A 16,129-nucleotide genomic window follows, 5' to 3' on the forward strand; every position below is an offset into this window, starting at 1 on the left:
AGTGTGCAAAAATAAGTAACTGGTGCAGGAGGAACAGAAAATAATTTAAAAATAAAGACAGTTCTACACTCTTTGGAAGCATAGCTGTTAATTGGCACTTGTAGTTTAGCATACTACAGCAGATGATTTTCCAGATGAAGCTCAAATCACACGTATAAAGCTTCATACCTATGAACACAGTTCAAGTCAAGATAAGTGTCTCCTAAATATTGTCTGTTTTGAGCTTCCTTCCTCCCTTTTGTAACCCAAACTCAGCCCTAAACTCACGACTGAAGTGGGCTACTAGGCACCCGTTTTCATAGTGTGACATTACCCGTCAGTGAGCTCAAACACAGCACCCCCTCCCTGTGGCTCTCTTAAGTGCACATGAATGAACTCTGGCTTTGATCTCAAAGACACAGAACCTAAACCTGACCCACACCACACCTCATAAATACCGCATTCATTTTGAGATACTGTCCACAATTTTAAATATTGCAGTATTCACTATTACCGTTATAAAGCCCAAACCTATTGCCACAACAGTTCCACCATCATTTCAGAGAGGCAGTCCTTGGTTATTACCACTGCAGTTTGGGGGGAAATTTCATCTATGCCTTTTTTGTAAAATTCCATATTTCATTCATTCTCTGTAACCCTTACCCAGTTCAGGGTCGCGGTGGGTCCAGAGCCTACCTGGAATCATTGGGCGCAAGGCGGGAATACACCCTGGAGGGAGCGCCAGATCTTCACAGTGCAATACATACACACTCACATTCACTCACACCTACGGACACTTGAGTCGCCAATCCACCTACCAACGTGTGTTTTTGGAGCGTGGGTGGAAACCTGAGCACCTGCTGCGCCACCGTGCTGCCCAATTCTATATTTGTGTTATTTTAATTCATATCAATTACTCAATTTTGCCAAAATGTCACCACAGGTGTGTAAAAAAAAACAGGCACAGCTGAGTGCAGAAAATGGAGCAATACCAAAATCAAAGTAAGAATACATGTGTGGGTGCAGAGGACTTTCCTTAACGAAATGAGTTATAACCCACCTTCAGAGTAAGTTAATGACTATGCCACTTTAGGAATATCCCCAAGAATAAAAATTTAAATAAAAGCCAGGTTCAACACACAAGCTTTTCAATTAAATGAAAGAACAGAGACATGTAATTCCAAACAACCAGTACTCATTTATTTAATCTCGTTTCTGATCAGATAAAATGAATAAAGTTAATAAACCTTTAATAGAATTAATGAAAAAAAGGAAAAAGTAAAAATAAAAAAAGAGGAAATATTGCACATAGTACCATTCAGGTGTTACACCTGATACCTTTCCAGACCTATAACAACTCCTATTAAGATTATTTCATTAGCATGCCACAACAGCAAGTAAATAACAACCAATAAACACTACCCACCATAAACTGAATGTGAATCCAGCACACTCTCTCAAAGGAAATGGAGCATATTTATTGTAGGGAACGGAGCGGGACTTGATTCCACAACCTCCAGGTCCCTGGAGCTGTGACACTGCGACTCTACCTGCTGCACCACCGTACTGCCCTATTTCATAATTGTATTGTAATAATTTACTTTTGTTTGCTGTTAATATATTATTAATTACCAGCAATAACACTGTCAAATAAGTGTACATTAAGTTAGTTCAACTTACATATTGTCAGGACTGCGGGGCGGACTTTATTTTACAAAATGTAACAAAACAAAGAGACTAGCATAACGGACAGAAAAGAAAGACTGAGACAGGGAGAATTGGACAGAAGGACAATACATGGTGTGAACTAAACTAAGATACAGATAAACCTGGACTAAGACAACTAAACAGACAGAGAAAACTAAGCAAACTAACCTTAACACATAGAGCTAAACAGAGATCTAAACCTGAACACAGAGCTAAACGGTAATGACAGACAATGAGAGACACAAGGAAGAAAACAGACGGAGAACAAACCGAATCGAGGGACAGACAGACTGGACTGAGCAACGTGACAAAGGAAGCAAAACAACAAGACTGGGAACTGGAATGAAATAAGTACGAGAACAAATGACCGACAAGAGGAAGTGATACAAGGGGACTTAAATACTAAACACAGACGAGACGCACCTGAGATAGATAACGAGGGGGAGGAAGAAAGGCGGGACAAGGGCAGAGACATGGACAACAACAAACAGAGCCATGTGCTAAGAGAGCACATGGTGGGGAAAACAGACATGACAGGATGAGGGCGTGACACATACATTCATCTTAAATGTTTATTTGATGCTTACATACCTATTTATACCAAGCTTAGGGTGATAAATCTGCTTAAACTGTAATATAAATTGAATTGAATGAGAATTGAGTAAAAAATTAAAGAAAAGATGAATTGCAAAAAAAGTTTGTGAGAGAGAGAGTAAAAATAGGACAATAAATAATTTTAATTATGTGTTTGTGTGCTATTATGTGTGGGCATATTATTGTGTGTGCCTACATTTTACTGTGCATGTGTGTGTGTGGTGTCTAGATATTTATAATGTTGTGGGGATAAAATCAGTTTTCACACTCATATTTCGGGGACTTCATATCCTTAAGGTGAAGATATGTTACAGGTAAGGCTAGGTAAGGCTACAAAAAAAACATGAATCACACATGGACTCTATTCACACACCACTATTTAATCTGACACAAACTCACTAAGGAGTCATAATTAAGTCCAAACCCAGCATAGAGGGGTTCAGTGAATGTGGTGGTGAATGTGTGTAAGTGTGTGAGTGTGTGTGTGTCAGTGGAGACGCTGTAGAAAGACAAAGTGCCGGCCGGACAGTCCACATACACTCCTACTCTGTTAGATCTGGAGGGAGGAGGAGGGAGAGCAGTGGTGTTCTTATTGTGAAGGACAGAGTAACTGTTATTAGAGCAGAACAGACTCCAGGACTTTGTATTTCGTCCAAACAAACAATCATCACTGTCTCCTTTTCTCCTGATTGATTTATATGCCACTGAAATATTAACCCCTCCCCCAATGCTACCACTCCACTCAGTTTCCCAGTAACAGCATCCAGTCAGACTATCTCTGCACAAAACTTGCCTCCAGTGATCAAATCTCTCTGGATGATCAGGATACGACTGTTTCTTCTTCACACGTTTCACCTTCCTGTTCACCTCGGACAGAGAGAGGTATGTGTGCGCTGTGCTTGGGTCCAGTGTGAGCTCACAGGCATCTGTGCACAACAAGATCAGTACACAACACACAATCAGATAAACAATCAGACACATAATCAGATAACTGTAATGTAATTTGTATAAATTGTGCTGTAGTTTGAATGTTAGATCCTCTTTTGTAAGTCGCTTTGGATAAAACGTCTGCCAAATGCATAAATGTAAATGTAGATACACAATCAGATACACAACATACAATCAGACACACGACACACAATCAGACATATAACACACAATCAGACACACGACACACAATCAGACACACAATCAGACACAAATTCAGATACACAACACACAATCAGACACAAAACACACAAATACAAAATTAGATACACAACACACAATCAGACACACAACACACAGTTGGAGGTGTTCAGATCCAGCAGTCTTCTAACAATGGTCTTTAAGTATATTAACACATTAATTTGGGGATCTGGAGCTCCTACCACCCAGCAACCCAATAAAGCAACCAAGTCAGTTTTCTGTGATCTGTCTGAAAACAGAATAAAATAATTTTTTCTGATGGTTTGCTACATATTTCATAGATACCAGGCTCTTCAGCATTGTCCACTGTCCTCCTCTGAGTCTCTACAATTACAGCACTGGCCCTGCCTTTATGTAAGAGTTGAAAGACTATAATAAAAATAATAATAATAATAATAACAATAATAATAATAATAGTACATTACATTAATCAAGCACTTTTCAAAAATCCAAAGATACAATTTACAGGTCATATAGTAACAGACAGACAACATAACAAAGACAATATAAAAACATATTTTATGGTACTGGTAACAAACAGTGGTTATGGAGAAGAATACGTGCTAATGTAAACTACTTTAATGTAGCTAAAACAAGAACAGGCAAAAAGAGAACCAAGCAAAATGGAAAGTTTTTGCTTTACGGTCCTAACTCCAAAGTACTTTGCTTTTGGAATAAACAGAGGCTCATTTTCAACAGGTGCTGAAACTGGTCATTCTGAACAGGGCTATTTAGATTGTGTAAGAAAAGTGTTGAGCAGTTTTGAACACAGCATGTTACAGATGTTTAAATAAGATCTCAGAACTGTGTTAATTTGTGGAATAAACTGGTATGCTATGTCCACTTTTACAGAACTAATTAATAAGTACCAGTTAGTTCTCATTTAACTTCTTTATACAAGTGAACATACTTCAATTCATTAGTCTATATGTTCAGTTTGCTAAATATTCAATTATTACTTCCTCATTTACTGGTGAAAAACTAATTAGGATGGCCAGACATCCTGTTTTTCCCAGGACAATCACATATTAAAGCCATGTTCCGATGCCCCGACTTATTTTTCAAATATCCACAATTGTCCCATATTTAAAAGAAAATGAGAAGATTAGCACAGAATCACCATCTAAAATGGTTGCATTTATTAAAAAAGAATCCACCAATTATTTCAGCTACAAGCTTGGATAAACAATATGTAATTCCTCACGGAAAGCACTATTCTCAAACAGTGTACCCTGAAACAAGGAAAATGGCCTGGAATAAACAAGACAATGGGGCACAATAGTGTGTCTTTAGTTCACACATGTTCATGCAGAATGGTGGTGGCTTTCTTGTAGAGCTGGCAAAAAATTAAATATAGAAAGCTGCAGAAAGAACAAACTAAGCTGAACACTCCAACATTGCTTAGCTAGCTTTAGCGAGCTGCACTATACATACATTCCTATTTCTTTAGACATGTTTTTTGTTATACCAGAGTAACTACATGTTACTGAGTTAGTCTAAATGTCATACAGGAATGACAGGAATTCATAGTTTTATTATTAAAGTAACAAATGCATTGGTGAGTTTTTAAAATCAAAATCTTAAGAGCACTCAGCACAACTGTCCATGGTGGATTTCAAAATGCGCTCTTAATGGTATAAGATTTTCTGGATTATATTTGTTAATTTAAATTAATATTTTAAAATGATGTTCAAAATATTAAAGATTATAAATTATTATAAATTATAGATTATAAAGATTGTATGTTTATGTATGTTCAATACATATTTTATTGATTTTTAAAAATATTAATATATCAATAAAAGCTACTTCATCATGTTCAGGGTTGCAGTGGGATCGTAGCCCACCCAAAATCTTTTCGTGTAGGACAGGTCTCCAGTCCATCAGAGGGCATGCCACAATCACCCAGTCTTTCTTTCTCTCTCTCACATACACACACACACCTGTGGACAGTTTCACACACTCACCCAGTCACAGTCGTGTACACATTTGTATAATAAATCCACATACCAGTATGTGTTTTGGGACTGTACGAGGAAACCAGAGCACCCAGAGGAAACCCATGCAGACACATCACATTCCTTACAGACAGTGACCTGAAGCGGGGCTTGAACCCACAACCCCGCTGAAACCACCTGTTGCTCCACCATGCCACCCATGCTCTCATATACATTAGGAAAATGATTGGTGTTCAGTTTTTGTCAAAAAGTATTTCTGGAAATGGATATACTGTCATATTAAACTTTATGTTATTAACAGAAAATGTGGAAAAATCCACAAATTGATCATTTGAGGTATGTAAAAAAATGTATGCACCTATTTTTTTAGCATGAAGAAGCTATAGCCCAAAACTGATTCAGATTTTAAAGTCTTGTCAGCTAATACCTGGCAAGATATAGATGTTTTAATGTGTGTAAATAAAGCTATAATTCCATTACAAGTGTTCACTGATGTATTGTCAAACGAAGAGTATGTGAGCTGTACCTAATTCAAACCAGCACTTTAATGTGTTCAAAATCAATATTCTACAGTGAAAGTATGAGACTGAGTTCACAAAAAACATCAAAACATGTTGACGTTGTAAATCCAGTGACTCCTGCCACACACCCTCCCTCTGTGGATTCCCACTTCCAGACAACTTACATAAAACATGAGATGCTTGAGGATATCAAAGATTGAGCAATTGCTAAACTGATTCGAACAGAGAAAATCACATCACTCTGACACAATGTTTGCAAAGGAACCTGAAAGCTGGTGTCATGCCTAAGGAGAAGATATCTTTATCTTTCAGAATATTATGTTAATTTACAAAGCAACAGTCACTTATGCCAAATATTATGCTAAACTTTAACATTTAAAAAAATCCAAATCAGGCTGTAGCCTAATTATTATTAATTTTATTGTTACTGTTATTGTTATTATTATTATTAGTAGTAGTAGTAGTAGTAGTAATAGTAGTAGTAGTAGTAGTAGTAGTGGTAGTAGTAGTAATAGTAGTAGTATTGTTGTTGTTAATAATATTATTATTATTATCATTATAGCTGTTTGAAAAATATGCAAAATCAATGTATTACCTATCTATGTTCATTTACAAGCGGTATGCATTCCTACATTTTTGAATAGTTGTTAAAGAGACCTTTTTTTGACTTTTGTCTTTAGTAGCTAAAGTAAGCACACTCATTCATCAAGGGTCCTGAACAAAGCTTGGGTTCCACTAACAAAAAATGTAACTTCAGTCATGTAATCCATACAGCAACCAGAAGAAAGTATTTATTACCAGAATTTTTGTCTAACGTCTTGGTAACCACCGGTGAGATTGGTGCTGTAAAGCTTTACCTATTTCTCGTGAGAACCCTCTGCCACATGATTCAGAAGTTGCTTAGTCCAGAAAACCAGCAGTAAAGCAAACATTCTGGTGTGCTTAAGAGAAATAGTGGATGTCTTAAATGTACATTGTTACAATGAATGAAATGTGGAAAATAGGCTAAATAAAACAACTAGGAACACATACTGGAAAATGAATGGAATAATTACTGAAACATTAACTTGTAGTAATGTTTATTACTGTCATAAGTACTGTTAGTGAATATACTCTTTTGATTTCTATCAATAGTTAATGACTAACTGAGACATTACTTAACCATTTAATAGTACTTAAGATTGTTGTAAGTACTGTTATTGTTTGAGACATTAAACAATTAGTAATGCTTAATAACATAACTAATGTCAATAATGTAGTGTGAGATGAATGTGCTATAATTTTCTTATAAAAGCTTTGACTTTGACAGGGTTCCCTGGAACTCTGATAACTCTTTTATTGTGCCTGCAAGTCTGGATAAGGGGTCATAAATAGTACACTTCAGTCCCTTTTTATGGCACAAGGAACAAGAAATTGGCTTAAGCCAAAGGCAAAGAATCTATGAATCAAACTTTTTCATTCTGCAAAAAAACATTCCTCAATTCCCATTGATTTATCACAAAGTCTCAAGTTTCACATGATATATATGTAGTAAAAACAATTCCAGTTGGACAAGCAAACATTGGAATTATAATTATGTGTTTGAAATTATATTTTAATCATGAAACACCAGCATCTCCACATGACAGCTATCTGTTGTTAAGTATGTGCCTTTTCCTTAAGAATTGTGTAAAACATTATGCTTGGACTGAATGAGATTTCTTTGTGTTAACATATAATTTTTTATATAGCATTCTAAGATCAATCAATCAATCAATCAAATTTTATTTATATAGCGCTTTTCACAACAAAAAGTCGTCATAAAGCAGCTTTACAGAGATCCGGGTCCAAGCCTCCTATGAGCAAGCCAGGGGCAACAGTGGCAAGGAAAAATTCCCTCAGCACACGAGGAAGAAACCTTGGAAGGAACCAAGACTCATACGGGGAACCCATCCTCCTCGGGTCGACACCGGAGACACAACAGAGAACAGAAGTAAAAGTGAAATGACCGATGAAGGGGTTATAGTAATATAAATGTAGTATATTAGTGATGATGGAGAAGCAGAGATGAAAATGGTGAGGATGATGATATTAGTGATGTATGAGTCTGATGAAGGAGGAGGTGATCAGGGATTCAGTGTGAGTTAAAATTAGGTGCAGAGTTAATCTGAGATAAAACAGCATGGCCAAGCATGATAGTGTAGATGAGACAAGGCCAGGATCTTGTACAGGACACGGGCTGGATCAGGGCAACACCTGGAGAGCAGCAGGACATCTCAAAGCATGAGAGAGAGACAGGAGAAAGAAAGCCAGACAAAGGGAACAAATAAAAATACAGAGGTTATGGTAAAGAACGGGGAAATTTGTCCTGCGAAAAAAAAGCTTCCACTGGTCAGGCAAGAGAACCCAGCGACAGACAGCGTGTTGGCGGTTACTACAAAGCTAACTAAGAATGCTGTAGCTATGGTGATATGACAGGATTAATACAGAACAGTGATAATATGAAAACCAGCCCGAACACCAATATAGAAGGAGTAACCTGAAGGTGAGTGATTAACCAACAGCTTGTTTGAAAAGGTAGGTTTTTAATCTAGATTTAAAGATTGAGAGTGTGTCTGAGCCCCGAACAGTAACCGGAAGGCTATTCCAGAGTTGAGGAGCTTTGTGAGAAAAGGCTCTTCCTCCTGCTGTGTTTTTCTTAATGCGAGGAACAAAGAGTAGATGGGCATCCTGTGAACGAAGTGTACGTGACGGGCGATAAGGTATGAGAAGTTCAGTAAGATACTGCGGGCCTAAACCATTTAGAGATTTATAAGCTAAGAGGAGTATTTTATAGTCAATGCGAAATTTTACAGGTTGCCAGTGTAGGGACAAGAGAACTGGGGTGATATGTTCGAATTTTCTAGCTCTAGTGAGCACCCTGGCTGCTGCATTTTGAACTAACTGAAGCTTGTGTAACGCTTTGCACGAGCTCCCTGCCAGGAGCGCATTGCAATAGTCTAGACGTGAAGTTATAAAAGCATGCACTAGTTTCTCTGCATCTTTTAATGATAAAATATGCCGAATTTTGGCAATATTGCGTAGGTGGAAGAAGGCGGTTTTGACTGTATTGGATATGTGGGTATCAAATGTGAGAGTCGAATCAAAGGCTACCCCTAAGTTTTTAATGATGGCATTGTGTTTTACTGTTGAATTATCAATAGCAGCATTTCTGAGTGAATGTATCTGAGTATCTTTACCTAGTAACAAGACCTCAGTTTTATCAGAATTTAACATGAGAAAGTTTTGCATCATCCAGTCTTTAATTTCAGTTAGACATTCTGTTATTTTATGTAGACAAGCAACATCATTGGGTTTGGCTGATATATACAGTTGTGTGTCATCAGCATAACAGTGGAATTGAATCCCATGCTTACGGATTAGTCGACCCAGTGGCAGCATGTAGAGTGTGAACAATACAGGGCCAAGCACTGATCCTTGTGGAACACCATATGTAACTAAAGTATGATTAGAGGATTTATTATTCAGATAAACAAATTGGTAACGATCGGATAAATAAGATCTGAACCAAGAGAGGGCAGATCCTTTTATTCCTACCAGATTTTCCAGCCTATCAAGAAGCATCACATGATCTATGGTATCAAATGCTGCACTAAGGTCAAGCAGCACCAGAATAGAGATATAGCCCTTATCATGTGAAAGGAGTAAGTCATTAGTTACTCTTGTTAGAGCCGTTTCTGTGCTGTGATTTGGTCTAAATCCAGACTGAAAAATGTCATGAATGTCATTGTTTTGTAGATAAGAGCACAACTTCTGTGACACGACTTTTTCTAGAATCTTAGCAATAAAAGGGAGGTTTGATATTTGAGGTTTGAGGGTCAAGATCGGGTTTTTTAATAATTGGTTTGATTACCGCTAGTTTCTGAGGTTTTGGTACATATCCAATATTGAGAGATGAGTTTATTATTGTGAGCAATGGTCTAATGACTTTAGGTAAAATTTGTTTAAATAATTGTGTTGGTACAGGATCCAGTAAGCATGTAGTTGATTTAGATGAGCTAATTAAACTAAGCAAGTAATTTTCATCGACAGAATTCAAGTAGTCTAAGTGCACCTCAGAGCTGGCGGGGGGTTCATCTACGGGAGCCGATGTGACTTTGGACTGATTTTGGATTTTGAGGCGAATGCAATCAATTTTATCATTAAAAAACCTCATAAAGTCATTGCTACAGAAATCAGAGGGAACAATGGGGTTGATTTCCTTTTTGTTTCCAATTAAATTTGATACAGTGCTAAAAAGGAATCTAGGGTTGTCTTTGTTGTTTTCTATAAGGGAAGAGATATACTGTGATTTGGCTTTAGATAAGGCATGTTTGTAGACGGTGAGGCTGTGCTGCCATGCAATTCGGAAACATTCTAGTTTTGTGTGTCTCCATTTACGTTCATGGTTACGAGCAGCCAGTTTTAATGCACGCGTGCTGTCACTGTACCATGGAGCAAGCCTTTTCTCTCTAAATTGTTTGGTCTTGACTGGTGCAACACTATCTAGGTTTGTACACAATAAGTGTTGTAGGTTGTTTGTAATGAGCTCAAGGTCATTTGGGTGAGTTGGAAAAGAAATGGTGGTAAGGTCTGGAAGGTTGTTGATAAAATCACTAACTGTTGAGGATGTTATAGTGCGCTTTCTAATATAGCGTTGTTGTGGACAAATATCAAAGTTTAACGCAATTTCATATGTGATTAGATGGTGATCAGAGATGGTCTCATGTAGCGAGAGATTGGATAGATTCTTTAAGAAATCTCTCTTCTTTAAGAAGACCTCTGAAAATCCCCAATCAGAATTAGAACAAGGAACGGGATTTCTTCTCCCCAATCCCTGAGGACCAATCAGGCCTCCAAGGCGTTGGTCATCATGCCCAGTTTAAACCAAGTATTTGCTATGCAATGAAGAGTCTGTTAGTTCCAAGAATTTTGTGCTGTGAAGAACAGAACACATAAAAGAGACAAAGTACAAGGAAATGTGAAAATAAAGGAACAAGAGAAGTTTCCCATTGGGATACCTGAACTTCCATTCTCTGTATTCATTGCTTAGCAAAGTGCTGAGCTTCCAAATTTTGTAGATTCACACTAAATCAATGATATTTGATCTGAATATTTCACCACCTCAAAATTACAAGTTTATCAAATGCCATACATAAATAATTCAGATATTATTGATTCAGACAAATATACTTAAAATATTCTAAATTCAAACAAATATAATTAGAATATTCAAAATTCACACAAATATAATCCAAATATTCAAAATTCAGATTCAAATACTTATGTAATTGATTTAGCTCCATATAAGTGAATCTACTTCAATTTAATTTAGAGAGGTTGCCTAAAGGCAATAGACATTCCAGACGGAATATTCTTCAACATATATATTAACAAATTAGGAAACTTTAGTTTAATTCAGCAATACTTGACAACCAACCCTGAGCATAAAACAGACCTCAGATCTCTGAGCCCTGAAAGTTGTGTAACAAGCTTCAGAGCCTAGTCTGCGGCCTAGGACAGTCATGCCTGTGATTCAGTAAAGGAAACGAATCCTGTGATGAAGGATGCCATCGGCTCCCTCAGAGTTGTCTGTGTCCCTGGGCAAAGCCCTGGGATGAAGGGTAACAGCAGATGAACATAATATGAATGTATATTCAACATTCAGTATTTGATATTACATTTACTAAAGCAGTTGTGTTGATTAAACCAATCCTTGGCTATTTATCTGTGTGCACTATTCTTGTACAGTGTTCTCACTTTATGGTCAGATTCAATTTCAGAGCCAAGAACCCTTCAGTGTCTAAATAAGCAAATTAATTAATAAATGATAATTCATTATAGCTTATCCCACTATATTACATGTAATGTCGCCCAATAAAATGGCCTCCTTGTCCAAGCTGAAATTGGACAGGTAAAGACTACACTTACTAATTCATTATGGAATTACTTAACCACATAGTAACCATTATTGCAGTCATGCTGTTAATGCACTCTTATTCTTAATTGATCATTATACTATTCACAGTAAACTTACATTTCTCTGGCCCCTTTTTGATTCGGATCTTTCCTGCATGGTCCACCCTGAAAGAAGGAACATTCTTAACCAACTTTTATATAAACCTTATGAACCCATGTACATCTAAATAATTTTCAAAATAGAAAAATAGATGAAAATACTTCTGTTAACTTCATGATTTTTTGCTGCTTGTGTTCTGCTCCTCATGTTAGAGAAAAATAGATTGCCTCTAAAATATTCAATGAATAAGATGCTATTTCAATCTAAAATTTCAAATATTTTCAAACATCTTCATTAAAAACTACATTAAATACAGACTTATGTAATCACATCTTTAACTATATGCTGCAGTGTTGTTTTTGGTGCATAGAGGATGCATTATAGGAGCAAAAGAGTGATATTCAATAGATTAAACTGCCCCTAATCCATATCTGTGTGTGTGTGTCTGTCTGTCCAGTTCGAGGATAGAAAATGCTGGCATCTCTGTTTGACTGCCACTTCTCCCCGTGTCTTTCTTGTGTTCTTTTTTATGTTTGGTGGTTTCATTTGATTTGTGTGCCTGTCTTTGACGCTGCAGTTTGGCAGCTGCTCGCCTGCATTCACCACTTCTGTCAACTGGGAATGTTGACTAAGGAAGCCTGTTCATTGTCACTGATTGGGAAGTTAGCAGACCTCTGGTGCTGTCCCTGACATCTATTGGTGTCAGCCTAGGACTTATTGCCACTGACTGTAGCAACTGGCCCGTGACTCTGGTAGTTCTTCTGTTGTGTTTGGAGAGAGCAATTTTACTGACCTAAATAACTAGCTATCACACACACATGGTTGTACAAAATTTTACATACTTGAGTATCTCCAGTCTGCAGTCTAAGTCCCCCTTTTTCTCAGAGAGCAGTTTCACTCCTGTGTCTCCTGGGTGATTGTAGGACAGATCCAGTTCTTTCAGCTGTGAGGGGTTTGAGCTCAGAGCTGAAGCCAGAAAAGAACATCCTTTTTCTGTGATCATACAAGTGGACAATCTGCAGAGAGCAGGGAAAAAGTAATGTTGTGTATGGGTTAGGAACTTTGAACTTGAGGTTCTGAGGCAATAGTTTACTCTTATTTCCCCTCACAGAAGCTCTGTTCAAGACTGCCAAATAGTGCTAATCCTTTCGTTTCATTTTGGAGTCTATAGCATGTGGAAACTGTTGATTTCTCTGTTCATTTAGAGTCAATAAGTCAAACAGCAAAATCACCACCACAAAAACCACAAAATCAGAATCTATGGAGCTGTACTCTGAAGTGGTCGTAAACTGAGTGAAGTAATGTTGGTCTTGTGCAGTGGGTGGAACAAGTGTTGTCATCATCACTGTCTAACTACATTGTCTCATTTACAGGGACGGATTAATAAAACATTGGCCTCTGGGCATGAACCCACGCAGGTCCCTCTCCTACCACACATGAACCAACCACTCTGTCCATCACTGCCCACTAAACAATGACAGAGGCTCTGAAAGCCACAACACATGCATCTTATGCAAAAATAGCACATACGTGGAAAATCTCGACACATTATGACCAAAGGGAAAACGCTTATGAAGTACCCATTACACTATCTCTAGTGGATGCTGGATATTTAGCTCATCTGTTATAACATGAAGTAGCAACTCTCTCAATCAGATGTTGTTGCATTTTCCACAAAGCGGTGGATCTTTCCTGATACCAGTCATCAATGTTCATTTGCAACATTTGCAAACACTGCTCTGTTTCCCCTGCAACAGTTATCTCTGTCTGTGGTTGTAAATTTGAGTGGGAAACATTGGACAAGATTGAGCTAGTACTAGCTTCTATAGCTCTATAACCAACTGTCTTAAGGCCATTCATTAGCTAGGGCTTTAAAAAATGAGAGAAACAAAACCCCACAGAAATAATAGGCACCTTTTTCAGTAATGCTGCTTTTTTAATGTGAGTTTAGGGTTATGATTTTTCTTTTTAATTACCGACTCTCCAAATTAGCTCCACATAAATAATTCAACATCAAGAATGCTTCAGACCTAATTAGCTCCACATAAATTAGCTCCCACAAAAACTAACTAACTAACTAACTAACTATCATCACCAGTAGATTGACCAGAGGAGGATGGGTCACCCCTTGTGAGCCTTGGTTCCTCCCAAGGTTTCTTCCTCAGCTGGGGGAGTTTTTCCTTGCCACTGTCGCCCCTGGCTTGCTCACTTGAGGGTTTTACATTTTGTCTTTACATTTCATGTCAAATCTTGTCTTACTGGAATTCTGTGAAGCTGCTTTGTGACAACATCAGTTGTGAAAAGCGCTATATAAATAAATTTGATTTGATTTGATTTAATTGAATACTCATTCATTGCAAATTCAGACTCATACAAAAATTCAGAAATGATTTCATATTTTGTGATTGCACATTCATTGGCTCTTTGTCTCCAACCTGATGTCTTGATTGTTTAATCTAGCACAGTGCCAATCAGTACAAATCAGTTAGTATAAATTAGTACTAGTCAAGGGCCCACTGGTGGCCAGGGCCCCCTGGGCACATTCTCTTTAGGTCCAGTGGGTAATCCTTCCCTACTCAGTTATCTCTCTTACAATGAGGCTGGCTATGGGGTGGAATGCTAACTATCCAGTGGGTAATCCCTCCCTACTCAGTTATCTCTCTTACAATGAGGCTGGCTATGGGGTGGAATGCTAACTATTTTTAAGGAAAGAGATATCCAGAGATGATTATGCAGTCTGTGTGGCTTGAAACAAGTCAGACTTGAAAAGAGGCAACAGCTTATCTTGATGAGTTATATGGAAGCAAAGGTGCTTATGACTGTAAGGTATTTGACAATGAGGATGAAAGGGAAATATATAAGAAATGAAGGATGATAAAACAAAGGAAAAGTGGAAAAATGTGCAATGCGGGCTTTGAAACTCTGTGAGAAAATCTAAAAACTGAGAGTTGTGGAAATTGCCACAATTACCGGGGGGTGGGGCAAAGACAGTGGGGTAAAAAAAGTGTACATTAATCACTCATCTGCTCTGTTACACCTCATTCTGAACATGCTGCTGAAAATGGTGTTCAGGTTATAGGTTGTAAAGACTATACAAACTTGAGGGTGTGGAGTATTTCTGTATTTAATTTCAGAACTTTGATGTACACCAGTCAGTTAATGTACATAGATGGGTAAACTGTTTCCAAATAGGACTTGGACCATTTGTAAAAACCTTGGTATGTTTGACTAAGGAGTGAGAAAAAAATAATTTAACAAATGTAATTTTAATATTCTCTTCTTTAAATTAGAAGTAAATGTTCACAAAACACTGAAGAAGAAGCCTTAATATTTTTCCACTCATTTAAGTAATTCACAGAAACCTCACCTGAGTGTCTCCAGTTTACAGTGTGGACTCTTCAGTCCAACACAGAGCTTTTCCACTCCTGAATCTTGCAGTTCATTGTAACTGAGGTCCAATTCTTTCAAAAGGGAATTATCTAGTTGTAAAGTTGAGCTCAGGTTTTCACAAGTATGTTCCCCAATATTACACCCAGACAATCTGTACAAAGATAATAAACAAACAATTGTTTGAAAAGGATATTTTTGAGTAGAAAAATATATTTTATGTAATATTTTAAAATATTAATAGAAAATAAAATAAAGTTTCAGTAATACTGGCCTCAGTGTCTCCAGGTTACAGTGTGCATTACTCAATCCAGCACAGAGCTTCTCCACTCCTGCATCTTGCAGGATATTCTTACTGACATCCAGGTGTTTCAGGCAGTTTTCTGACTGCAGAACTGATAGTACGATGTCACAGGATTCTTTATTGAGTTTACACATTGTAAGTCTGTAAAAGCACAAAACATGAAATACGTTATAGACAATCAGACATAATTTTAAAACCACTTCTTTGATTATACAATCATTGTCCATACTCTCAGCTCCACTGATCATATAGGAGCACCACCACAAAGTCAGTGTCGAGACACTGCTGAGAATGATCCACCAGCCAAATAATACCTGCTATGTGATGATTCTCTGGGAGTCCTGACCATTAAAAACAGGGTGAAAAAAAAAAGAGCTGCAGATGATATAGTGTCTTTAATTGTAGAACTACAGAGTATATGTTAGAGAATGGACAATGAGTATAGAAACAAGGC

The 16,129-nt window shown here is 37.4% G+C and overlaps 1 protein-coding gene and 1 pseudogene across 1 annotated transcript; one reads left to right on the forward strand and one right to left on the reverse strand.

Annotated features, from left to right (window-relative positions):
* The window catches only part of LOC136678639 (NACHT, LRR and PYD domains-containing protein 12-like), a 79,960-nt pseudogene that overhangs the window by 34,028 nt on the left and 29,803 nt on the right, over positions 1-16,129 (forward strand).
* LOC136687399 (NACHT, LRR and PYD domains-containing protein 12-like) lies at positions 1,174-15,811 on the reverse strand. Its single transcript, XM_066661782.1, has 5 exons — positions 15,646-15,811; positions 15,352-15,525; positions 12,827-13,000; positions 12,003-12,049; positions 1,174-3,206 (listed from the first exon to the last, which is right to left on the reverse strand). The coding sequence occupies exons 1-5, from the start codon at positions 15,807-15,809 to the stop codon at positions 2,656-2,658; spliced, it is 1,110 nt and encodes a 369-aa protein (XP_066517879.1). The 5' UTR covers positions 15,810-15,811; the 3' UTR covers positions 1,174-2,655.

This window comes from Hoplias malabaricus, chromosome 2, assembly GCF_029633855.1.
Source record: "Hoplias malabaricus isolate fHopMal1 chromosome 2, fHopMal1.hap1, whole genome shotgun sequence".
Classification (NCBI taxonomy): domain Eukaryota; kingdom Metazoa; phylum Chordata; class Actinopteri; order Characiformes; family Erythrinidae; genus Hoplias; species Hoplias malabaricus.